At 33.6% G+C, this 26145-nt stretch overlaps 4 protein-coding genes across 5 annotated transcripts; 3 read left to right on the top strand and 1 right to left on the bottom strand.

Annotated features, from left to right (window-relative positions):
* Positions 1-1635: 1635 nt before the first annotated feature.
* On the top strand, positions 1636-7458 carry LOC108200675 (cell division control protein 2 homolog A). 2 transcript variants are annotated; one of them, XM_017368908.2, is made up of 9 exons: positions 1636-1766; positions 2538-2584; positions 2666-2850; positions 3756-3876; positions 4472-4645; positions 5376-5539; positions 5722-5809; positions 5891-5944; positions 7092-7458. In XM_017368908.2, the coding sequence occupies exons 2-9, from the start codon at positions 2576-2578 to the stop codon at positions 7179-7181; spliced, it is 885 nt and encodes a 294-aa protein (XP_017224397.1). In that variant the 5' UTR covers positions 1636-1766; positions 2538-2575; the 3' UTR covers positions 7182-7458. The 2 variants fall into 2 exon arrangements, with proteins under 2 accessions (XP_017224397.1, XP_017224398.1); XM_017368909.2 differs by having other exon boundaries at positions 1738-1838.
* A 2013-nt stretch (positions 7459-9471) lies between these two features.
* LOC108200748 (cell division control protein 2 homolog A) lies at positions 9472-15097 on the top strand. Its single transcript, XM_017368997.2, has 9 exons — positions 9472-9586; positions 10370-10416; positions 10494-10678; positions 11839-11959; positions 12572-12745; positions 13265-13428; positions 13611-13698; positions 13785-13838; positions 14710-15097. Exons 1-9 carry the CDS (start codon positions 9487-9489, stop codon positions 14797-14799), a joined length of 1023 nt encoding a protein of 340 aa, XP_017224486.2. The 5' UTR covers positions 9472-9486; the 3' UTR covers positions 14800-15097.
* Positions 15098-19084: 3987 nt separating this feature from the next.
* Positions 19085-21388, top strand: LOC108200410 (histone-lysine N-methyltransferase family member SUVH9). Its single transcript, XM_017368542.2, has one exon. The coding sequence runs from the start codon at positions 19235-19237 to the stop codon at positions 21173-21175; it is 1941 nt and encodes a 646-aa protein (XP_017224031.1). The 5' UTR covers positions 19085-19234; the 3' UTR covers positions 21176-21388.
* Positions 21389-22424: 1036 nt separating this feature from the next.
* Positions 22425-26118, bottom strand: LOC108200676 (uncharacterized). The gene is made up of 7 exons (XM_017368910.2): positions 25738-26118; positions 24883-24952; positions 24090-24145; positions 23878-23953; positions 23719-23755; positions 22991-23105; positions 22425-22878 (listed from the first exon to the last, which is right to left on the bottom strand). Exons 1-7 carry the CDS (start codon positions 26016-26018, stop codon positions 22632-22634), a joined length of 882 nt encoding a protein of 293 aa, XP_017224399.1. The 5' UTR covers positions 26019-26118; the 3' UTR covers positions 22425-22631.
* Positions 26119-26145: the final 27 nt, after the last annotated feature.

Genomic DNA, 26145 nt, shown 5'->3' with positions numbered 1-26145 from the left:
ATAGAAGTAGATTAGCAACTCAATTATAGTGATACTAAAAGAAAGTACCCGGTGGAAGAACTCGTTCGGATAAAACAATTTTAACCAAATAATCCAAGCACACTTAACCCCACTTTCTAGTAACTTCCGTCCTCCCCTGCCTCCATTACATATTTTTATCGGTTTTCATCATTTTCAATCGGTTTTAATTTAGGGGCTGGTATTGTATCATGACTTTTAATGACAAATTTTGGGAGGATGACTTTAATGGATTTTATAGACTTTTAGTGACTCTCTTTGACTTCTTAAGATTTCAAAAACAATTCATGACTCCCGAGACAATGACTTTTAAAAACTTTAACAAACTTTTTTTTACAAATTCATGACTTTGAAATACTTTAATAGACTTTTATTAAAATCATAAATAGCCTATCTGAAATCCTATAGACCTTTTGCTATACCCTCTCGATTTTTTGTTATACCCAAGTTGGGTGTATGTTCACAAATCTGGCGACTACAAAGTCGAGTGTACAAGGTATTATTGTTGTATTATATATACTATAATACTGTTTATTGAATCATATTTATAAACATAATGTTAATTGTGATCTTGTATCATATTATCTTTAACAAAGGCAAAAAAAATCCAAACTATGCAAAACATTACCCAGGCATTTACTCTTCTTTGTATCATTACTGTGCGGAAGGTAATATTAAAAATCAACGCTTGCTAATGAAGCAACAAGTGGTCAAGTACAGGTGAATTACTCGTATCCTTTGTGGCTTGTAAAAGCACATGTTGCACTTGTCACTCGTCATAAACCTTATGCATTCTTTTTCATCTTCCAGGTGTGGAGAGCTAGATTACTGATGTAGCAGTCCTCTGCAGTGAAATATCCTTCAATATCTGGGCACTAATACTACCACTATTGATGGCAATACAGCAAACACAATGATAATAAAGAATCATAATAGAGAAGAAAAGGAACTTTTTTCACAGAGGATGAATTGGAGAGACTTTTCGCAGAGGATGAACCCTAGGTTGGAGCGACCGGTTAATTGAGTGAAGATAAAGTCATGTCAAATCTTTTCAAGAATGGCATGACAATTTTCTGAAAAAATATATGCAATTTTTCATAGAAAGTCATTAAAAGTCTATCAATTATATTTTTCCACCAAAGTCATTGATATATTGAATAACAACTGACTTTTAATAACTCTTTAGAAGTTGTAATTCAATACCTCAAACTTTGAAAGATTTTTTAAAAATCCTGATACAATACCTCTTTACTTTTAAAGAGTATTTAAAAGTTGTAATTGAATACACCTAGATTTTAAAAGTCAATAAAAGTCATTAAAAATCATGATACAATACCAGCCCCTTAGTTTCTTGCTCACCGGTGGTTTTGGGGGAGGGGCGCGATTTTGGAAATAAATCAAACACTTTTTTTTTGACTAATATGACTTATAGCCTAACAAAGTGAGTATCCGTTCTAAGATATTTTCCGGGATGAGCCTGAGTCGAACCCATGACCTGGGACGACAGAGGATAAGCCCTTAACCACCGGGCTATCGATCGTGCTCAATCAAACACTTTTAATCTAATCACAAATTAAAAACTCATAGAACGTTGACTTTAATGTTGACAATAGTCAATACACATGACCCGGTCACCCGGTTGTCTAACCCTATGCACCAACAAACACACTCCTCAGTCCTCGCACACAGACACACAGTCTCCACTTTTTGTGTGTGTTTTTCCTCCGAAATTATCGCTTCACAGTCGGGTACATTCTCCCCATCACTCTCTCCGAAATTAGCTGTGCTTTGTATTTCTCAATGAGACATCAATTGTTATTGTATGTGATTATGTTGATCTTGAATATCAGTAGCAGCATTTGTCATTAGATTGTTTGATATGATGAGTTACAGTAACTTGATTAAAATTTTAGTTTGTTCACGTTTTGATTGCGGTTTTATATTTAAATAATTGTTTAATTAGGATATTTTGTTAATTTTATGTAATGGAACAGCATAATGTACAGAGAAATGATGAGAAATCCATGTGATGTTGATTCATAGATGTTTGCTAGCTTTAATAAGAATGTGATGAGCTGTGTGATTAGTTCAGGTATCGTTATTTTTAGGCGTATAGTATAATGTGGCTTAAGTTCCGGAATGAGTGGTGGAACGATATATTTGTTTGGAAATTCGTGTGATATTATGAAACCACGGCTATATATCTGATTGCTGATTCATTAGTGTGTATTAATGATTAGCATTAAGAAGAATGTTATGCATAACAGAATGAGTATACTGTGTGGCGTAAGTTTGGGAATGACTGTTTTATGATGATGCTGATCGTGGTTGATGAAATGATGATATATTGATCTAGTCTGAGAATTGATGATTCGATGGCAGAGATGCTAACTTCAATAGGCACTATGGGTGTCTTTTTACACAGTTGTGATTTCTTGTTTTACGATTTATGTGAAACGCATATTCATTGCTGTTATGCTATTCTGACAATTTTGTTTTACGTGTATGCTTTACTTTAGAGCTATCTTGACTCACTGCAATCTGTGTGGTGGACCAAATGGATCAGGTAGATAGATTGTATCGTTTTGTATATGTATTTCTCCTTTTGTCTGCTTGCACAGAATACTGACATTTGAATGAACTTTAGTATGAAAAAGTTGAGAAAATTGGTGAAGGAACATATGGAGTGGTCTACAAAGCTCGTGATCGTGTGACTAATGAAACTATTGCGTTGAAGAAGATTAGGCTTGAGCAGGATGATGAGGGTGTCCCAAGCACTGCTATTAGAGAGATTTCTCTTTTGAAAGAGATGCAACATGATAATATTGTCAGGTATATTGGCACTTACAATCTTTAGAATAACCTTCTCGTTTATTTTAACTAAAATTAAAAGGCCTTTTGGCTTATGCAGGGTCCCGACTGGTAAATGTTTAATTTTCTGCTTAATCCTTAATTCCCTCTAGTTTTGGCCTAGTTGTTCTTCTTCTTTATGCGGTGACTTGTAATTTTTGTTTTTGTTACCTTGTCTTCATGAAATCTACTCAGAATTTAACTACCTGTTGATGAAACTTCGGTAATGTATCACTTTGCTCCTGTTACATTCTTCTGATTTTATGAGCTTGCTAGTAAATAGGTCACATGATATCTTTTCTTTTCTCAAGTCTGAACTGATATCTTTAAAATAGAAGAAATTTCTTAAATGTATATAAGAAAACCATTACTTGATAGAGTTGGTGTAGCATAATAGAATGATCCCTACTAGAAGTTTTTCTCAAGTAGGAACCGGATAGAGACAGTTGTATTCTTGCTCTCTTTTTTTTTTGAAAGGATTTACTTGTACGTCTTTGACCTGCAAGTGGAGGTGTATATGGGATAAAACTCATCCAACACTGCTACTATTAATTTACTTTTTAATTTTTCAATGAAGCTAGAATAATAAAACCTATAGTTGTGCAGCACAAATCTAATTCAAACTCCTTAACGAGTTTCACTTTCAAAGTTCACAAAACAATGATTATAGAACAAAAACTTAAACGCGTCGCGTAATATTTTTAAATTTTAATTTTTTAATTAGAAATAAAATATTGATTTGCAAGTTCAATAAAAACAGGCTTCTCTAGTTATGCACTAAAACATTTAACAGATATATTAGTTACCTTCCAATATGTTAGGCTAGTAGATGTAGTGTTGCGGTTTATTTACACTTTCTTGATTTATTTGTGATTAATTGGTGACAGATTGATGGATGTGGTGCACAGTGAGAAGCGATTGTATCTTGTTTTTGAATATCTTGACTTGGATTTGAAAAAGCATATGGATACATGTCCAGAGTTTGCGAAGGATCCGCGTATCATTAAAGTGAGTAAATGATTTAACATTAAATTGATGATCTGGTGAAATTCTAGTCATGTTAAATACCTCGTTCTTTAAGTTTTCATCCTGTTACCTTAATATTGCGCCAAAAGTGATTTTTGGTATTAAAATAAAACTTGCCTTCAATGCTAGTTGCCTTGTGCAACCAAATGATTTCAATTTAACTAACTTGTACGGTCCTCCCAACTTTTATTTAGAGTACATTAACTTGCACTCCATTTATTCATGGTCTCAAATTTTGAACCGACTATGCATTTATGCATATTGGAATCTAATTATGCAACTCCTTTGGAGTTGTGTTTTATTTTGCATTTGGTTCCAAATTATAGCAATGCAACTAAGTTTGGCATTGCATTGGGCTTGCTCTAAGCAACCCGGTACTTATCAGAATTTCACTTTTTTAAGTGAAATGCAATTAGAGATGAAATAGAAGGTACTTTCTGCATTTTGGTTGTCATTGTTTTCTCACTTCATATCTGTAATGTGCCAGTACTTTGCTAAATTCATACTCTAATGTTATCTGTTCTGCTATCATGATCACAGTATAATGTTTGACTGATAATTTGGCTTTAACTTGTAGATGTTTCTTTATCAAATGCTTCGCGGTATAGCTTATTGTCATTCACATAGAGTTCTGCATCGAGATCTAAAGCCTCAGAACTTGCTAATAGATCGCCGTACCAATGCACTAAAACTTGCAGATTTTGGACTGGCAAGAGCATTTGGTATTCCTGTTAGGGTCTTCACACATGAGGTGATTGTTTACATTAGATCGGCTGGACAATGTGTTATATCAGTTTATGTACATGTGTTTTTATCTGTAATCTGTATAGCTCTTTTGTAATCATTATATGTACATGTGAGAAATTTAAAATTGTTAAAATGCATTATATCTTTGTATTCTAAAAATGAAAATAAGGGTAAATTGAAAAACTTAATGCAAAAAAAAAAAAAGACAAGAGAAGTAAATCAATATTTTTTTATCTATGCTCAATCGTGATTAACAACCAAACTGTATAGATTATATCAGAGTTTAATGTCCTTCTAACTTCCATTATGGGAACAGGCAAGCAGAATTTAGGACATTTATGTGTTCTTCTTTATTTTTTTATTTGCACTTCAGCTATAACTGCTATAAGATTCTTTCGTTTAGACAATTGTCATGGAGATTCTTCGTCCTTACTCTGTTCTTTGTTTCTGCTAGCTTAGTGCATCAGAAAGTTCTGTAGTTTGTTTAAAGGTTAATAGCTTATATGCTAAAGCTCAAATTCATTACAGCTCATCTTAAACCAACTGAAACTATTAAGGATTAAACTAAGTTGGGTTACTTTATGTATATGCTAAATTTATGATGGCTGCTACTGAGTATTATTGCAGTGATGGATAATCTGTTCGCCTAGAATTTTTAAGCTACAATAAGAACTTTATGACTACAGTAGCTGGTGCTGTCTTTCATGGTCACTCTAAAATCAACATATTTCCAGGTGGTGACACTGTGGTACAGGGCACCAGAGATCCTCCTTGGAGCTCGCCAATATTCTACACCTGTTGATGTCTGGTCAGTTGGTTGTATCTTCGCAGAGATGGTGAACCTGAGGCCACTGTTTCCTGGAGATTCTGAAATCGATGAATTATATAGGATATTCAGGTACCTACTCTTTCATGTCTTGTAATTCTGCTTCAAGTATTTTCTGCGACCATTGTAGTAGAAGGCAGTAGCCTTTCTCAGAATTCTGCAAGAAGGGTAGTTCTAGATATTCTAATACTATTATGTATTGTCTCTGCCTCCCTAAACTGTTGTTTCTACTCTTTCCATCAAATTATTTGAAGAATCATGGGTACTCCAAATGAGAATACATGGCCTGGAGTTGCATCTTTGCCTGATTTTAAGACCTCCTTCCCGAAGTGGCCAGCTACGGTAATCTTTATGGCTACTTTTGTTGTACTAATATGATTGTTTTCCTTTATATCTGCCTTTTATTTTCTGAACACGTTGTAGGAATTGAGTACGGTGGTCCCAAATCTCGACTCAGATGGCATTGATCTCCTTTCTGTGAGTTCTGATTCTTATTCATAAACTTTCTTAATTCATCTCCGGAAATAAGTTCATATTCCACGGTATCTTGCCCTCAGGTTACTCTGGAAGTGATGATTATGGATTGAGCTATACTAGAGAAAGAGTATTAGTTTTCAATTATGTAATCATGTTCTTTATTCATTGAAAGGATTGGTACATCAGATACAATGTCCTCATCATGATCTTAATTCTTACGTGCTCTATGGATCAAAGCTAAATAAAATGAAGATTATATGAAACCTGGAAACCTAGAAGTCTAAGAAACAAGCTAGGAATTAACTAGACCTAGATCTAGACAATCAAATGGCACTTCCATGAGTTGCATGATGCGTCCAAAACCTTCATGAGAAAAGAAAAGACTAACTTCAAAAACAAATTGTAAGTCGGCTTCGAGCTCTATAAGCCCTACCACCAGGACGTGTACTTGCATTTTTGTAGGGCACGGAGCTGAAGAGGAGAAAGTTGGAGCAATTAATTGTTTTGCTTTTATTACCCGCTGAAAAATATACCTCTTCTTATGTGCTCAACGATTTTGCCAGAATGGTTTTAGTCTCCTCTGTTTATGTTTATTTACAGTATCTTTTTCTCCTCTTCATTGTTATATTTTCTTTTCTTTTGTGTGTGTGTGGGGGGGGGGGGGGGGGGGGGTTGCTTAAATTTAGAAATAAATCAGAAATTGGCTAAAAGCCAGAAGTTAATCTGAATTCTGAGGTATTTTTTCAATGAATTAATTCTTTAAACTTTTTTCTTATTTATAAAAATACCCGTAAGTAATAAGTCACACATAAATCGCTCTTTTTTTTATTATTATATTTTTAATAACCCCTGAGTCATTAATAAGTCAAAATTACACAAACAGACATTTTAAACTCTCAGCTTGTCACATTAAGTCACTTTAAGTCATAATTTCCAACATTTTAAGCTCACCCAAACTGGCTCATATGTCTTGCTACTGTCACGAGTTATCTACAGTCTTCCTGCTTATGTCTTGGTATATCTGTTTATGTATTCTACATTGAAAGTAATCATTTTAGTTTTGTGATACTCAATTGGAGTCATATCAATAGCATGACAGTTGACAAGCAGACAATACAATTTCTTATGAATGTGTCTTGTATTCCAGAAAATGCTTTGCTTGGATCCCAGCAAAAGACCTTCAGCCAGGAGTGCTCTCAAGCATGAATACTTCAGTGATATTGCGTTGGTACCTTGAGTTGCTATGTACATCTTCCTTATAAGCAATGTATATCGGTATCGGGTTGCATGGGTTTTAATTTTTTTCAAGTAGATCTGCTGTTTGTGTAATTTTTTCTCTCAATTTCTTTGACAAAATTCTTGTCAACAGTTAAGTAGCTTGCACCACCGGCATTAGGATTTGGCTTGTGCTTGCTGCATAGACTGACTGCTGTTAAGTACATGTATATTATTGGTGTTTTTTTTTCCCAACCACATGCTGGATGAAGTTAAAAAAGAGTTGTTTTCTATTTGAAGGATTTGTGTACTTTACCTTCTACGTCATGCAAATTCCTTTGAATTGTTTTCAGTATTTGATTTGATATTTGGACCAACTACGCTTATTTGACGGGGTAGAGTCGGAAAACTTAAATTACAGCAAAATTTTGAAATCAGGGGGCAATGTGCATTTAGGCGTAAGTAAAAGGTAAATCAGCAAATACAATTCCCCCCTCATTTAGTCATCTGAGTTGATATATGTGGAAGAAGGTATAGTACCTGTGTTGTGTTGGTTTGTTTAGTGAAGTTTTAGGGAAGAGAGTAGAATATATTTTCATCCATCAATTTTAGAAGAATTACTTGATGCTCATGGCATGTTGGATCATCATTTCATTTCATTTGAGATGATGGATGTTTCCTAATTACCTAATTGAAAACCAATCCGATTTGAGTTAAAATTCACGGTCGGTTAGATATATATACTTCAAAGTCCAATCTCATTATCTCAAATGTCAGGTGAAAAGTTACGGACTTTTTAGAATTTCAAATGCCATGTTCCTCATTTTTTGTCGTTCTGGACATAATTTGAAATTGAAATAAATTCATACCAACTTCAAAAAAAACTCTTGTTTTTTACTACAGACCTCTTTTTTTCGATTTGTTGCAGGCCTACCTTCAGACATTTGTATTTTTTTCCTAGTAATGAAATTCTCTCATGCAAGAAGAGTCTCCTATTACTCAACTGGGTGACATTGTGACAACATCATCACGTATGTGTTGAATCTCAGCGTCGTATGATTCAACGTAATCAAATATAATATCTTTTAAGAGTTAAGTTCTATGAAGTACAAAAAAAATTGGAGTATTGGAGTACAAAGTTTGATAAAATGTAATCTAGTCATCTAAATTTCAATTATTTTTGTCCAATAATATTTGTAAATATTTGACAACCTGCACATTATGTTCTGCAACATAAACATCGTGATCAAATGGTAGAATAATTACTTTTATAAATCATAGGAATATAACTAATAAGCAGAACAATAATCTTAATACTTGTTAAAGTTGAAATATATTAATGATTAATTGACAATTATGTGCAAGAGAACTTATAAATGATAGATTATATCAAAATTTGGATAATCAAAGATATTATATAGGATCAAACCAAAAAATTATGATTTGTACTCCAATACTCCAATGTTTTTATGTACTCCATAGAATTTAACTCTATCTTTTAATTTGTTTAATTTTAACGATTTGAAATATTTGTAAAAAAACATTAATAAACTGAAACTAATTATTGCTTGTACGTTATAATACACAATGCTTGCTTATGCTTGGCAACATGAATAAATCCTTCTTCTGAAAATTTTCGAACTCCAAAATATTAATATTTCTGTCCTTTTCCCACTATCACTAACATCGATATTCGCGAAAATCTTCTTAAGCTCATTGACACGGCGCATTTGAATATTAGTATAATGTTCAAACATTAAATCTTGAAGAAATTTGACAATTTGAACAGATTCCAAAATTTGATATTTTGTGTCAAGAGCCCTAATTTGAGTAATGATTATTTTGAGTTACTATTATTAAAGAGTCTTTTACCTAAATTATTCAACACATTTTTGTCAATAATGTTTTAATTACTCCAATATTTATCTCTTACCAATATATTTAAGAGTGGTGCTAGGTTCACATAATTGTGTACAGAATTTTTGTACATAATGATGTGGCAAGTGATGTGGTGGATTTTAATTGGGGTGGTTGGTGTAAATGCAGGGGGACCATCCAATTAAAATCCACCACATATCATTATGTACATATTTTTGTACACAATTATGTGCGCCAAGCATTTTCCTATATTTAAACCCACAAAATTACAAGAAAACAAGTAATACTATCAGTTGTCACTTGTCCAAAACTCATTAAATTAATCGAATTATCCAAAAATTTCCAACCAAACCTTGATTAAGTTGACTTGAATTTTGACAATGGTCCCTTCCAAATTTGCTTTTTGACTAGTCAGTACAAATGACCCGGTCACCCGGTTATCTAACCCTATGCACCAACAAACACAATTAGCCTTGCTATATTTTCTCCTCACACACAGTCTCCACTTTTTGTGTGTGTTTTTCTCCGAAATTATCGCTTCACAGTCAGGTACATTCTCACCATCGCTCTCTTCCTATGCTTTGCTTTACATTTCTCAATTAGACATCAACTCTTACTGTATGTGATTCTGTTGATCTTGAATATCAGTAGCAGCATTTGTCATTTCATTGTTTGATTAAAATTTTAGTTTGTTTACGTTTTGATTGCGGTTTTTTGTTTGAATAATTGTTTAATTAGGATATTTTGTTAATTTTATGTAATGGAACAGTGTAATGTACATAGAAAATCATGAGAAATTCGTTTGATGTTGATTCATAAATGTTTGTTAGCTTTAATAAGGATGTGATGAGCTGTGTAGTTGGTTCAGTTATCGTTATTTTTAGGCGTATAGTATAATGTGGCTTAAGTTCCGGAATGAGTGGTGGAACGATATATTTGTTTTGAAATTCGTGTGATTTTATAAAATCACGACTATATTTCTGAATACTGATTCATTGGTGTTTATTAATGATTAACATTAAGAAGAATGTTATGCATAACAGAATGAGTATAGTACTGTGTGGCGTAAGTTTGGGAATGACTGTTTTATGATGCTTTACGTGGTCGATGAAATGACGATATATTGATCTAGTCTGCGAATTGATTATTCGATAGTAGAGATGCTAACTGCAATAGGCACTATGGACGTATTCTTACACGGTTGTTGATGCTAGTTTATGTCATTTTTGGTTGTGTGTGATTTCTCGTTTGACGATTTAAGTGAAAAGCATGCAGTCCATGATGTGTAATGCTTTTCTGATAATTTTGTTTTACATGTATGCTTTACTTTAGAGCTACCGGGAGTCACTGCAATCTGTGTGGTGGACGGAATGGATCAGGTAGATAGATTATATCGTTTTGTATATGTCTCCTTTTGACTGCTTGCACTGAATACTGACATTTGAATGAACTTTAGTATGAAAAAGTTGAGAAAATTGGTGAAGGAACATATGGAGTGGTCTACAAAGCTCGTGATCGTGTGACTAATGAAACTATTGCGTTGAAGAAGATTAGGCTTGAGCAGGATGATGAGGGTGTCCCAAGCACTGCTATTAGAGAGATTTCTCTTCTGAAAGAGATGCAACATGATAATATTGTCAGGTATATTGGCACTTACAACCTTTAGAATAACCTTCTCGTTTATTATAAGTAAAATTGAAATGCATTTTGGCTTATGCAGGTTCCCGACTGGTAATTGTTTAATTATCTGATTAATCATTACTTCCTTCTAGTTTTGACCTAGTTGTTCTTCTTTATGTAGTGACTTGTAATTTTTATTTTTGTTACCTTGTCTTCATGAAAATCTAGTCAGAATTTAACTACCTGTTGATGAAACTTTAGCAATGTATCACTTTGATCCTGTTACATTCAACAAAAGCCGGCCTGGTTACAGTTTGATGTACATATATAACTCTTCTGATTTTATGAGCTTGCTAGTAAATAGGTCACCTGATATCTTTTCTGTTCATTTCTTTTCTCATGTCCGAACTAATATCTTTAAAATAGAAGAAATTTCTTTATGGCCTGTAAGGAAACTTGGATTTCATATGAAATCCTGGATTTGATCAAATGACATGTTTGGATACACAAAAGAAGTTGGATCTGAATTTTATTTGAAATCCAGGACATTCAAATACTAGTATAAAGCTGAGATATTGAAATGATACCTCAAATCATGTCATCTGAAAAACAAAATTTGAAATGAAATAACATGTTTCCAAACACAATCTTACTGTATTTAGAAAAAACTTACTTACTTGATTGAGTTGGTGTAGCATAATAAAACGATCCTTACTAGAAGTTTTTCTCAGTTAGGAATGGGATAGAGACAGTTGGAATTCTTTTTTTTCTTCAAAGTATTTACTTGTATGTCCTTGACCTGCAAGTGGAGATATGGGATAAAACCCATCAAACACTGCTACTATTTATTTACTTGTTGATTTTTCAATCAAGCTAGATTAATAAAATTTATAGTTGTACAGCACAAATCTAATTCAAAGTCCTTAACGAGTTTCACTTTCAAAGTTGACAAAACAATGATTATTGAACAAAAAATTTAAACAAGTTGCATAACATGTTTATTTTTTTTAAAAAAATCAGAAATAAAATTTGATTTGCAAGTTCAACTAAAACCGGCGTCTCTAGTTTATACTAAAACATTTAACAGATATATTAGTTACTTGCCAATGTGTTAGGCTAGTAGATGTTGTGTTGCGGTATATTTGCACATTTTTGATTTATTTGTGCTTAATTGGTGACAGATTGATGGATGTGGTGCACAGTGAGAAAAGATTGTATCTGGTTTTTGAATATCTTGACTTGGATTTGAAAAAGCATATGGATACATGTCCAGAGTTTGCGAAGGATCCGCGTATAATAAAAGTGAGTTGATGATTTAACATAAATTGATGATTTGGTGAAATTCTAGTCATGTTAAATACCTCAATCTTTAAGTTCTCATGCTGTTACCTTACTTAATATGGCACCAAAAAGTGATTTTTGGTGCTAAAATAAAACTTGCCTTTCAATGCTAGTTGCACACCCAAAATATTTCAAATTTAACTAAATTGTTGTACAGTCCTCCCAACTTTTATTTAGAGCACATTAACTTGCACTTCATTTATTCATGGTTGCAAATTTGGAACCAACTATGCATTTATCCATATTGGCATCTAATTATGTATCTCCTTTGGAGTTGTGTTTTCTTTTGCATCTGGTTGTATAATTTATCCAAATTATAGCAATGCAACTAAGTTAGCATTGCATTGGACTTGCTCTAAGCAACCCTGTACTTATCGGAATTTCACTTTTTTTTAAGTGAAATGCTATTAGAGATGAAATAGAAGGTACTTTGTGCATTTTGGTTATCATTGATATCTCGCTTCATATCTGTATTGTGCCAGCACTTTGCTGCATTCATACTTTGTATGTTATCTGTTCTGCTATCATGATCACAGTATAATGTTTGACTGATAATTTGGCTTTAACTTGTAGATGTTTCTTTATCAAATGCTTCGCGGAATAGCTTATTGTCATTCACATAGAGTTCTGCATCGAGATCTAAAGCCTCAGAACTTGCTAATAGATCGCCGTACCAATGTACTAAAACTTGCAGATTTTGGACTGGCAAGAGCATTTGGTATTCCTGTTAGGGTCTTCACACATGAGGTGATTGTTTACATTAGATCGGCTGGACAATGTGTTATATCTGATTAAGTACATGTGTTTTTGTCTGTAATCCGTATAGCTCTTTTGTAATCAGTACATGTACATGCGAGAAATTTAAAATTGTTAAAATGCATTATACCTTTGTATTCTAAAAAAGAAAATGGGGGTAAACTGAAAAAAACTTAATGCTAAAAAAAAAAAAGACAAGAGAAGTTAATCAATTTTTTTTTAACTATGATCATTGATCAGTCGTCATTAACCACCAAACTGTATAATATCAGAGGTTCATGTCCTTCCGCCTTCATCTTAAACCAAATGAAACTCAGAAGGATTAACTAATTTGGGTTACTTTATGTATACGCTAAATTTATGATGGCTGCTGCTGAGTATTATTGCACTGATGGATAGAATTTAGAGCAACATCTGTTTGCCTAGAATCTTTAAGCTATAATAAGAACTTTATGACTACAGTAGCTGGTGCTGTCTTTCATGGTCACTCTCAAATCAACATGTTTCCAGGTGGTGACACTGTGGTACAGGGCACCAGAGATCCTCCTTGGAGCTCGCCAGTATTCTACACCTGTTGATGTCTGGTCAGTTGGTTGTATCTTCGCAGAGATGGTGAACCTGAGGCCACTGTTTCCTGGAGATTCTGAAATCGATGAATTATATAGAATATTCAGGTACCTAATCTTTCATATCTTTTAATTTTCCTTCAACTATTTTCTGCGACCATTGTAGTAGAAGGCAGTAACCTTTCTCAGAATTCTGCAAGAAGGGTAGTTCTAGATACTCTAATAGTATTATGTATTGTCTCTGCCTCCCTAAACTGTTGTTTCTACTCTTTTCATCAAATTATTTAAAGAATCTTGGGTACTCCAAATGAGAATACGTGGCCTGGAGTTACATCTTTACCTGATTTTAAGACTTCCTTTCCGAAATGGCCAGCTATGGTAATCTTTATCTCTACTTGTTTTGTACCAATATGATTGTTTTCCTTTATATCTGCCTTTTATTTTTTGAAATTCACACATTGTAGGAATTGAGTACGGTGGTCCCAAATCTCGACTCGGATGGCATTGATCTCCTCTCTGTGAGTTCTGATTCTTATTCATAAACTTTCTTAATTCCTCTCCTGAAATAAGTTCATTTTCCACGGTATCTTGCCCTCAGGTTACTTTAGAAGTGATGATTATGGCTTGAGCTATACCAGAGAAAGAGTATTAGTTTGCAATTTTGTTAATCATGTTCTCAATTCATTAAAAGGATTGGTACATCAGATACAATGTCCTGATCATGATCTTACCTGCTCGATGGATCAAAGCTAAATAAATGAAGATTGTAAGAAACCTGGAAAGCTAGAAGTCTGAAAAACAGGCTAGGAATTAACTAGACCTAGACTAGACAATCAAATGGCACTTCGATGAGTTGCATGATGCGTCCATAAACTTCATGAGAGAAGAAAAGATTAACCTCAAAAAGAAACTGTAAGTTGGCTTCATGCTCTACAAGCCCTACCAGCAGGACGTGTACCTCCATTTTTGTAGGGCAGGAGCTGACGAGGAGAAAGCTGGAGCAACTATTTGTTTTGCTTTCATAACCCACAGAAAAATATACCTCTTCTTATATGCTCAATGGTTTTGCCAGAATGGTTTTAGTCTCCTTTGTTTATGTTTATTTACAGTATATTTTTCTCCTCTTCGCTTAACTATTTTCTTTTCTTGTTGGGGGTGTGTTGCATATATTTTAAACTTTTAATGCATAACAGTCTTCCTGTTTATGTCTTGCTATATCTGTCACGAGTTATCACCAGTCTTCCTGCCTATATCTTGCTATATCTGTTTACGTATTCTATATTAAAAGTAATCATTTTAGTTGTGTGATACTCAATTGGAGTAATATTAATAGCAAGACAGTTGACAAGCAGACAATACAATTTCTTATGAATGTGTCTTGTATTCCAGAAAATGCTTTGCTTGGATCCGAGCAAAAGACCTTCAGCCAGGAGTGCTCTCAAGCATGTATACTTCAGTGACATTGCGTTGGTACCTTGAGTTGCTATGTACATCTTCCTTATAAGCAATGTATATCGGTATCGGGTTGCATGGGTTTTAATTTTTTCAAGTAGATCTGCTGTGTGTGTAATTTATTCACTCAATTTCTTTGACAAAATATATGTCGACAGTTAAGTAGCTTGCACCACCGGCATTAGGATTTGGTTTGTGCCTGCTGCATAGACTCTCTGAGTACATGTATATTATTGGTGTGTTTTTTTTTCAACCACATGTGTTAAAGGTAATGTCATGTATACATGAGTATTTGTTTGAAGTATATTTATTTTATTTTTCAACATTTTGATTGAGAATCATTTAAATATTCACATGCTGTGATGTTATATATGTGAATAATTTAGTATCAAATTGAATAAAAAAAAGTTAAATTGTTAATTTTTTTATATAATAATATTAAAAAGGTTCACGGTTTATGTTGTGTATATTTGTATCACATTTGTATGTAATGCAAATGCTAATTTAGATTGTGATATTAACTATAAATGGAAATTGTGTCTAATATTCAGGTAATGATGTGCTGTTGAAAGTTCATAAATATAATTATATTTCAGTCCTGCATGCAAATTTGTACTTGCATCATCCGAATATTAGACATAATTTTCATTTAGATTTCAAAATTAATAGAGGTAAACTTGAGAGCATTGAAGGTCACATTCAGGTAAAGAAGATTTGTTCCGGCAAGTAAAAAATAGTTGTCTTCTATTTGAAGGATTTATGTATTCTATTTTGTACGTCATGCGGTTTACTTAAATTATTTCGATATTTGATTTGAAATTTGGACCGACTAGCCTTATTTGACGGGTAGACTCGGAAGACTTAAATTACAACAAAATTTTGAAATTAGAGGAAATGTGTGCGTAAGAGTCAAATCACCAAAACCAATTTCTCTTTAATTTGAGTTGATACATGCGGAAGAAGAAGGTATAGTACCTACATTTTGTTGGTTTGTATAGTGAAATTTTATTTCGGAATTTCACTAGAACAGCATCCAAATTTTTATGTATTGTTTTTAATATTTGATGTGAAATTTGGACCAACTAGACTTATGTAACATGTTAAAGTCGGAAAACTATACAACAAAAGTTTGAAATCAAGGGAAATGCGTATGAGGCAAATCACCAAAACCAATTTCCCCTCGTATGAGTTATTAGAAGAATGTATAATACCTGTATTTTGTTGGTTTGTTTAGTGAAATTTTATTTCCAAAGAATTATTTAATGCTAATGATATGTTGGATCATCATTTTCATTTGAGATGATGGATTTATCTTAATTACCTAATTGAGAATCAATCTATTTTAATTTAAAATGCACGGTAGTCTGGATATATACTCTAAAATCCAATCTCATTATTTCAAATGCTAGGTGAGAAGTTATGGACGTCTTAGATTTTCAATTTCTATGTTCCTCATCATTTTGTCTTTTGGACAAATAATTTAAAATTGAAATCAATTCATCGGAATCAAGCATGATCCACTTTTAGTGATCAAGCAACAATAAAAAAAAATCAACAGTATAAAAGACATCTAAAATCCACCATAAAATTGGAATAATTTCATTAATATGTTAAGTCCTAATGAGAAATAAAGTTCAAAGATTTTTAGGCTTATAACATTTGAAGCAACAACTATGTTCCCAACATGATTGACATTTGTATTGTAAAGAAAGTCTAAAGATGAAGATCAGTACTAGTCACTTGTGAAACAAACCAGTGCATTAAATGTTAGTACAATCAAAATTGATTAACACATTTATTTATTATAAGATTTGGCAAAGCTTGCTCCACCCTCTTTCTCTTCTCTCTCTCCCTCTTCTTCATCTCCATCATCGAAAATAAATGGAATCAACTAGAATAAATCTATATGTCAACTTTAAAAAAAATTAAATTAAATTAAAGTTGCAAGTATGGTTGCAAAAGTTACAAACGGTATTTTTGATTTTTTTTAAAAAAGCGGTAATTTTGAAAATAAATTTTAAGGCGATAGTATTTTTTATAATACTTTTAAAAATGCAGTATTTTAGATAATTTCCCTTTTATTTTTATAAACAAATAATAAATTTTATTTTTAATATTTTTTATTTCTTCATTTATATAAGAATATTATTTATATATGTATCAGTTACATAATAAATGTCAAAGTTTTTGTGTTGGATTACATCCCCACCAGTATTTTTAATTATTGAAACTGTTTAATGATATAAGGATAAAAGACTACGTGTAATGGACTTATAATTATAAAATGAGTTTTTTAATATTAGATTTTTCTTCTTTTTAAGTAAGATAATCTCCGGGTGACACCGAAAATTTGTACTACAAATATTTGCTTATTATAGTATAGTATAGATCTGTATGGCATCGGATCATGTAAATTCATTTCTGTTTTCTTATCAAATTTTATTGGAACACTAACATATATACATATCAGATTTGAACTTAATTCGAATTTCGGTCCCTTGACAGGCCTATTTATTAACATTTATATGATAAGATGATTTAAGGTCAATAAATATTTAATTAATAATATAATCAATCTTTTCAGGAAACATTAAATTATATAGATTCTGTTAATTGCTTAAATTATTTATATGATGAGTTTTCTATTTGAAGGATTTATGTCCTTTATTTTGTACGTCATGCAAATTGCTTAAATTATTTTCGATATTTGATTTGAAATTTGGACCGACTAGGCTTTTTTGAGGAGCAGAGTCGGTAGACTTAAATTACAACAAAATTTTGAAATCGGAGAAAATGTGTATTTAGCTGTGAGTAAGAGTCAAATCACCAAAATTAATTTACCTTCAATTTTAGTTGATACATGCAGAGGAAGGTATGGTACCTATATTTTGTTGGTTTGTCTAGTGAAATTTTATTTCGGAATTTTACTAGTATGTTGTTTAAATTTCTTTGAATTGTTTTTAATATTTGATTTGAAATTTGAACCAACTAGACTTATATGACGGATAAAAGTCGAAAAATTTCGAATACAACAAAATTTTGAAATCAGAAGAAACACGTATTTAGGTCTGCTTATGAGGCAAATCACCAAAACTAAGAATTGGCAAAACTTGCTCTCTCCCCCTCCCTCTTTCGATTCTCTTCCTCCCTCTTCTTCATCTCCATCATCCGAAAATAAATGGATTTCAACTAGAAACAACTTGTATATCAATTTTTAAAATTAAACGGAACTTGGAAATATGGTTGTAGAAGTTACAAACGGTATTTTCGAAAATAAAATTTAAAAAGTAGTCATTTTGAAAATAATTTTAAAGGTGATAATATTTTTTTTATAATACTTTTAAAAAATATAGTATTTTTAGGTGATTTCCCTTTTATTTTTATAAACTAATAATAAATTGTATTTTTAATTCTTCATTTATATAAGAAACAATAATATTTTGTATCAATTACATAATAAATGTCAAAAATTTTGTGTTGGATTATATCACAACTAGTTTTTTAATTTTTGAAACTGTTTAATGATGTAAGGATAAAAGACCACGTGTTGTAGACTTATAATTATTAAATGAGTTTTTTAATATTAGATTTTTTTTTCTTTTTAAGTAAGATAATATCTTGGTGACGCCGAAAATTTGTACTACAAATATTTGCTTATTATAGTATAGTATAGATCTGTATGGCATCGGATCATGTAAATTCATTTCTGTTTTCTTATCAAATTTTATTGGAACAATAACATATATAAGGATCAGATTTGAGCATGATTCGAATTTCGTTCCTTTGACATGCCTATTTATTAAAATTTATACGATGAGATGATTTAAGGTCAATAAATATTTAATTAATAATATAATCAATATTTCCAGGAAACATTAAATTATATAGATTCTGTTTATATATATATATATATATATATATATATATATATATATATATATAAAAGACTTTTTCATGTTTTAAAAAAATATAAATGTTAGTCGAAAATAATTTAAAACCATTAAGTCATAACATAACACATAACGATGTACTCCTCGTCCCTCTTATTTTCATTTATTTTTTTCATTATTCGACATGCACTTTAAAGCACATATAAAAATAATTTTATAACTTTTTTTGTATAAAAACTTAGATGATAAATATTTATTAAGAAAAAATTCAAAATAATTTATCAATTATGAGAGAACTTAAATACGTGCTGAGCCCTATCTCTTAACGTAAACAATTGAGAGGAGACGAGGGAGTGAAAAAAAAGAATATAATAATATAGTTGTACACTTGTACGTGTATATATGCCAAATGCGTAGGAATAGATGACCACTTGTCCACATTTCGTCATCCCAACACCACCAAAACCAAAATCCCTAAATTCAAAACTCACTCTCAACCCAAACACCCCCTCCACGTACACCACTTCTCTAACCCAAACTCAAATCTCCACTCGCCACTTCTTACACAAGCAATGGGCTCTCTGCTCGATTTCTCAGCCCCCCAAAACGACGCCGTCACGCCTCCCCCCACTATTATCCAACCCAAACTCGAGCCTCTCGACTCAGTCTCCGACTCGGACTCACTCGCTCCTTCTCACCCACCCGGAATTCCGTTCCCTCTTTCTCAGTCTCAACCATCTCCGCCGCCGAACCCTAATTCTAATGCTAATGTATATTCTGAGTTTTCTCGCATTTCGCAGCTCTTCAACACGGCGTTTTCGGATAAAGCGCCGCAGAACGACGTCGTTTCGAGTGATAAAGCCGCGCAGAACGACGTCGTTTCGAGTCCTGACGCGCTCGCGATTGTTGCGCGGCCTCAGGAGGGGCTGTCGGCGAGTGTGAATAGAATTAGGCATCCGCAGCACTCGTCGGAGTTGGTTAGGGTTACTGATTTGAATATCGAAGATGAGAGATATTTTCGGGAGGTTGTTAGGAAGACGAGGATGCTTTATGAGAATCTGAGGATTTATGGGAATTTGAATGATGAGAAGGGGTTGGTGGGGAGGCGGAGTAGGAATGATTTGAAGGCGTCTTCGGTGATGAGGGAGCGGGGATTGTGGCTGAATCGGGACAAGAGAATTGTGGGAGCTATTCCCGGGATTGAGATAGGGGATGTGTTCTTTTTCAGGATGGAATTGTGTGTGGTTGGGATTCATGAGCAGCCTCAGGCTGGGATTGATTACTTGCCTTCGAGTAGGAGTTCGAATGGGGAGCCAATTGCGACGAGTATTATTGTTTCGGGTGGGTATGAGGATGATGTGGATACGGGGGATGTGATCATTTATACGGGACATGGTGGTCAGGATAAGTGCTTTAGGCAATGTGCTCATCAGAAGCTTGAAAGTGGGAATTTGGGGTTGGAGAGGAGTATGCATTATGGGATTGAGGTAAGAGTTGTGCGCGGGTTTAAGTATGAAGGTAGTGCTAGCGGTAAGGTTTATGTTTATGATGGGTTACATAAGGTTGTAGATTGTTGGTTTGATGTGGGGAAGTCCGGCTTTGGGGTTTATAAGTTTAAGATTGTTAGACTTGAGAATCAGCCGGAAAGGGGTAGTTTGGTTCTTAGGTTTGCACAAAATCTTAGAGTTAGGCCTTTGGAGGTTAGGCCGAGGGGGTATGTTTGTTTGGATATGTCAATGAAAAAGGAAAATGTCCCTGTTTTGTTGTTTAATGATATTGATAGAGATCATGAACCGTTGGCTTATCAATATTTGGTGAAATCTGTTATTCCTTCTTATGTGTACCAGTTTGGGAGTAGTGGATGTAATTGTGTTCTTGGTTGTTTAAGCAATTGTTTCTGTGCGATGAAGAACGGGGGCCAGTTTGCTTATGATGAAAGAGGTATATTGATTCAGGGCAAGCCAATAATCTTTGAATGTGGTCCATCTTGTTCTTGTCCTCCAACTTGTAGAAATCGTGTAAGTCAGAAAGGTGTGAAGAACACATTTGAAGTGTTTCGATCCCGGGAAACTGGCTGGGGAGTTAGATCTTTGGACTTGATTCAGGCTGGTTCTTTTCTTTGTGAGTATGCAGGAGTTGTTTTGACTCGGGACCAAGCCCAAGTAATTTCAATGGCTGGTGATAACTTAGTTTATCCAAGACGGTTCTCTGAAAGATGGGCAGAATGGGGAGATGTGTCACGAGTAGCCTCTAATTATGTTAGGCCTTCGCATCCCTCAATTCCTCCATTGGACTTTGCAATGGATGTATCAAGCATGAGGAACGTGGCATGTTACATGAGCCATAGTAGAAGTCCCAATGTGATGGTTCAGTTTGTGTTGTATGATCACAGTAATGTGCTCTTTCCTCGTCTTATGTTGTTCGCTTTGGAGAATATCCCACCCTTGAGGGAACTTAGTCTTGACTATGGGGTGGCTGATGAATTGTCGCCCAAGCTTGCTATCTGTAACTGACTGTATATGCCAGAGTGCGAGCATTTTTGTATGTTGTTTTAAACAAAATCGTTAATTGAGGTAAAGCCTGCCTCTCATGTATCGTTAAATCCTTTTTTTTTTTTTTTTTTTGCTAAACATGTATTGGTAAGTCTTTTTGATACAGATCTGGTGGTTCTGTATTTCTAATATGACTTGAATTGTTTTGCTGAACTTAAATTTCTGTTTCATACATACTTGGTTCTTTTGCAATACATAGCACTTGCCCTTACTTGCTGGAAGTCACCATCGTATTCTAGTTATATGATTAGATCATGCTTAACTGGATTTGATAAACAGTTTGGTCATGCTTATTATTATCCCTTATGTTTTTTTTGAAATATATGGTTACTGTTACCAGTCCCTGGCAGTCGCTAGCAAGGACGTGTTAAGTAGTTTATTGATTTCTGGCTGTTGGAATGAATATCCAACGGCCAAGATTATAACAAAATTTTAACATGTTGTGCGCTTTTTAAACGCTGGATGGGTAAAATGACCCCGTCTAGTAGTTAAAAAGCGATAAGCATATTTTAAAAAATGTTATAATTCCGCCAGCCTGATATTTCATCCAATCGCCAGAAATCAGTGAGTTATTTAACACGTCCCTCGGGACCGCGACCCTATCTAGTTATTAGTATCAGCGGTGTTTTCAAAACAAGATTTTGATGAAGTTAGATATCGAATAACAAAGAGAATGCTTGAACTCTGTGATTTTTTTAAAAGGAATAGGCAAGTCATATCTTTGAAGAAGATATAAAATTACTTTTGAATTTTATCTTCAAGAATGTCATTAGCTCCTAAGGATTAAATTTTGTGAAGGCCAAGGAGTTCGAGCCACAAAATATTTCACACGTTCTCAAACATTGAAGACAGAACCTCCTCATGTAAGCAGATTGAACCTCCTCATGTAAGCAGATTGGAGATTGCTCTAGTGATTTTCTACAAAAGCGAGTGTGGGAGAAAGATCTGAATGAGAAGGTAAACCATATAATGTAGATGAAAAAGGCTACACCAAATGTTTGTCTATTGAGTAAAATAAATTCATATACCGTGTTGAATTAAAATTTGAATCAGGTTCAAAGGGCTTAAAATCAGATCATTAACATAAGACATATGAGGTGATTCAATCATATGGGTGTTGGTCTAAGGTCCAAATCAAACATTCTTCACAACATAACCCCTGCATTCACATTAGAAATTTAGATACTTTCCGGTGGAAAGAAATTGATGATTTGCATCAATGGTTTAGCAAGGACCCAAACCCCAATCATATATTCAAGTTAATAATTTCCGAGAAGCTTTACAGTAAAAAGACATCAATGCTATCCATCATTGTCCAGACCAGGATCAGTCGGGGATTTTTCCATTACTGACAAAAGCCTATAATTAAACTGGTTACTGGTGGCTACAGGTAAGAATATACATCCACAGAATGAGTTCAAAGTTCATCGTGCATAGGTTGCCCTAATGCTACTTCTATCCCTGGATCTGGAACTGCATTGCGATGCACATGAGGGGGCTGTAATCCATCTCCTCCAGGCCTCTGTAAAATATTTGCCTGACCAGCCATACCAGATCTAATGGCAGCAGTAACTGTTCTTTGCAACTTCAGTATCCCAATACGTTTTGAAACAACATACAGGACAGCCAGGGAAAAGAAGAGAAATCCGAGTGCAAGAATCACCCTGCAGATTACAGAACCATGCTCAGACTTTTTTTTTTGGTCAGAGAACAATGCTCAGACTTGAAATTATAACAACTAACATATATATTACATGAGATTAATTTTGCTTTTACCTGTCAAGCACATCTTGCCGCTGCATAGTGGACAGCAGATTCCGGGTCCGCATTAGCAATGACCGATGCCCCTTGTATTCACTTTCTGCCTTTTTTAGTACCCCAGTTGACTCCTCTGCAATATTGAAATTCCATACATTAAAATTTCATAAAAATGTACATTCTAGTACATGTAAATGTTTCTTGTTTGTACCCAGTCTTAAATTATCTAATGGAGGAAAGGGTAAGAACGACACTTGCCCATGTTGCACATTGTTGAGCTTTCAACGCGCTTAAAGGTATAGTACAAGTTACAACTTAAAATCTTGATCTTGCCACAATATATCAGCTACCCATGTTATATTCTTTATAAATTGTCAGTGTTTTATACGTAAAGTATATGCCCTGATTTGCTCCCATTTTTTGTAATCTTAAATTATTCGTCATCATCGTTAGGAGGGAGTCAATATCACTGTGAATTAGCTCCATCCCAATGTTGCTACAAATAATCAGAAAATCCAAGGCACTGTTGGTAGTAAGCATTCTGACGCGTCTTCCTCTAATGATCATTCACAATAATCTCACCAGGAAAATGATTTTTAGCAAAATTTTAAGTATGCATGTTTACTTATTCAATGCTCAATTGCAGAGTTCATGCTTGTGACTGGGAAACTTGTGTTCAAAAATGTGCAGCAGGTAATTATATTTCAACATTTTTTTACAATGTGCAGCAGGTAAATTATATTTACCAAATGCCATCAGTGTGCTTCCACTTCTTTCAACCTCCTGTAAATATACAACAGATCCGTCATATTTAGTTAATTAACTAAAAAACTGTCATGTGAAGAGAGCAAATACAAAATTTATAATAAATACAACACATATAAAATGACTGTCTTGAAGTTAACCTGAACCATAAGCTGACGAGTACGGCGAAGACTATCTGTGATTGTTTCTGCTGCAGATGTCATCCCAGCTTTTGTCCTGGAAGTTGTACTAAGTCGGTTAAAATTTGCACCAATTTAACATCATTAACTCATTATTGTTTAGACTCCTGTAGCACATATATTGCATAGCATACAAGTGCGAATACAACCGATTACTTGCACAGTATACATACTGTAAATTACGCCTGCGAATCGTGGACTCTTCTCCACCTCCTAAAAGCAGCTCCCTCTGCATTCAACCGCACAAGATGATCCTCAATTCCCTCAAATATACAAAGTTCTACTTGTACAATAAGGAATTTGCATTATATTAATTTATTATAAGGATATTCCTCAAAACAGAAAATCATTCAGATGGTTATAGTATCAGTGGAACCAATATTTCTTATTAACAGAGGCGGAGGGCTTGCAGGGTCATGGTCTCGCTAATAATAACCAAAAAAAAGAAACTACCAAGTACAAAAAAATATTCAAAACTTCTAACATGAATTTATATGTAACCCTCAAATGTTTACCACAAAGTTTTATATTTAAGTAAGCTTATTTTAATTGCTAAACATAAATTGTTGCTTTTCACATGTTATATTAATTTAAATTAGAAGTACCATTTTTTATATAATAATAGCATTAATATATATATACACACACACACACACACGCATACATATAATATATATGATATGAACAACCAGGGCAACTTGCAATGATCTTACAGTTTTTAATTCTTTTTGTTAATTATTCTTAAAATTTTACACATGTAACTGAATTCCTACAAAATTCATTTACTTATCGAAGAAAACACAACCTGATCATCTAAACATATATTGAAGTTATGTACTACTTTTTTTTGATAATTCAAATGCTTCCCTCGAAATTATAGTCAAGCTCCACAATTGAATATGGCCGAAAACAAACAACAATGCAGATAGAAACTAAGTAGTAACTTCTCAACACCGAAACACGTACCTCTTCCTTGGCGGATTTCCTCATGTTTTCTTTTGCTTGCAAATTAGCATTCCTCAGATTCAACCGCAGTCTACATAATAAGAAGAATGCAAGTGTTACTAACCTTACATAGACACGCGCACACACACACACAAATGCACGAGAACATACATATTAGTATCCATCTTTTGAATAACTATTTCTCTTATTACCACTTGGATGTTGATATGGAAGAGGGTAGGAGTTTAGGAATCAAACGATCATAGTGGGTCTTCAAACATTTAAATACTTCAACCAACTATACTTTAAATAATTGTTTATTCACATTAAATCGAAATTCAGAGTTTCAAAGTTATGAAATATCCCTCAAACTAAACACGGGTAATATGATCCTCAGAAGTCCTGCCATCAACTAACTACTCATAACCCTTATTCAATATACCAGACACGTATCCACCATTAATAATTCTTTAAAAAAATGGTGGGGTGCTGCAACTTGTAGCGAATAAACAACTATACATAGCTCGAAACTCCTCTATCCCACAAGAAACATTTGCAGTGCAAAGAAAACTCTAAAGACAAAGTTTCATCAGTATATAAACATGTTACAATGCCTTCAATCTTCTACCCTAAATCTACAAATTCTACAAATGGGTCCTCCTATTCAATTACAATCACAAATACAGCATATACAATCACTAAATGTAAGCATATAAAACCAAAAAATACACAAAAATTTCCCAGTAATCACTACTAAAAATAAACCCATCAATCACCAACAAACAAAACTCACAAATATGCATAATCATACATTACACATCCTCAATCAAACACAAAACAAATAAAAACCCATCAAAAACATAATAAAGATGGCACCTTTGGATCTGATCCTTCCAAGATTTCAGCAAAGAAAGAGCAGATTCAACTTGAAGATGAGAAGGGAGTTGAGGGGCAAGAAGATCAAGCTTGAATACCAAAGAATTGAGCAAACCCAATTCATCTTGAGCCAAAGCATTCAATCTGGGCAATGAAGAAGATGACTTTTCAGTTCTTGATTTGCCAAAATCATGTATAGAATTGATGTGTTGTTGGGCTTTGTTGTATGTTTCTTCCCATTCTTTCTTTGCATTTTCTACTTGTTCTACGACCTCATCCATTTCACAGTGTGATTCTATCAAGATACCTCTGCCTTGTTTCAAGAAAAGTGACCAGTTTACAACAAGCGAACGGAGAATAGGCCGAGAGAATTTTCAGTTTCTCACACAAGTTAATTATACCTTTTCT

The sequence above is a fragment of the Daucus carota genome, chromosome 9 (genome assembly GCF_001625215.2).
Source record: "Daucus carota subsp. sativus chromosome 9, DH1 v3.0, whole genome shotgun sequence".
Lineage (NCBI taxonomy): Eukaryota > Viridiplantae > Streptophyta > Magnoliopsida > Apiales > Apiaceae > Daucus > Daucus carota.
The sequence above is the reverse complement of the archived record's forward strand: the minus strand, read 5'-3'. Positions and strand labels throughout refer to the sequence as shown.

Bases quoted from the DNA above. Each gene is read 5' to 3' on its own strand.
- LOC108200676 (XM_017368910.2), bottom strand. From the start codon at position 26,018: ATGGATGAGGTCGTAGAACAAGTAGAAAATGCAAAGAAAGAATGGGAA. The intron at 24,953-25,737 runs GTGCCATCTTTA...CTTATTATGTAG, and splicing joins TGGAAGGATCAGATCCAAAG to ACTGCGGTTGAATCTGAGGA. The intron at 23,954-24,089 runs GTATGTATACTG...TACAACTTCCAG, and splicing joins ATTCGCAGGCGTAATTTACA to GACAAAAGCTGGGATGACAT.
- LOC108200748 (XM_017368997.2), top strand. From the start codon at position 9,487: ATGCACCAACAAACACAATTAGCCTTGCTATATTTTCTCCTCACACAC. The intron at 9,587-10,369 runs GTACATTCTCAC...GCTTTACTTTAG, and splicing joins AATTATCGCTTCACAGTCAG to AGCTACCGGGAGTCACTGCA. The intron at 13,839-14,709 runs GTGAGTTCTGAT...CTTGTATTCCAG, and splicing joins ATGGCATTGATCTCCTCTCT to AAAATGCTTTGCTTGGATCC.
- LOC108200410 (XM_017368542.2), top strand. From the start codon at position 19,235: ATGGGCTCTCTGCTCGATTTCTCAGCCCCCCAAAACGACGCCGTCACG.
- LOC108200675 (XM_017368908.2), top strand. The intron at 2,851-3,755 runs GTATATTGGCAC...AATTGGTGACAG, and splicing joins CAACATGATAATATTGTCAG to ATTGATGGATGTGGTGCACA. The intron at 5,945-7,091 runs GTGAGTTCTGAT...CTTGTATTCCAG, and splicing joins ATGGCATTGATCTCCTTTCT to AAAATGCTTTGCTTGGATCC.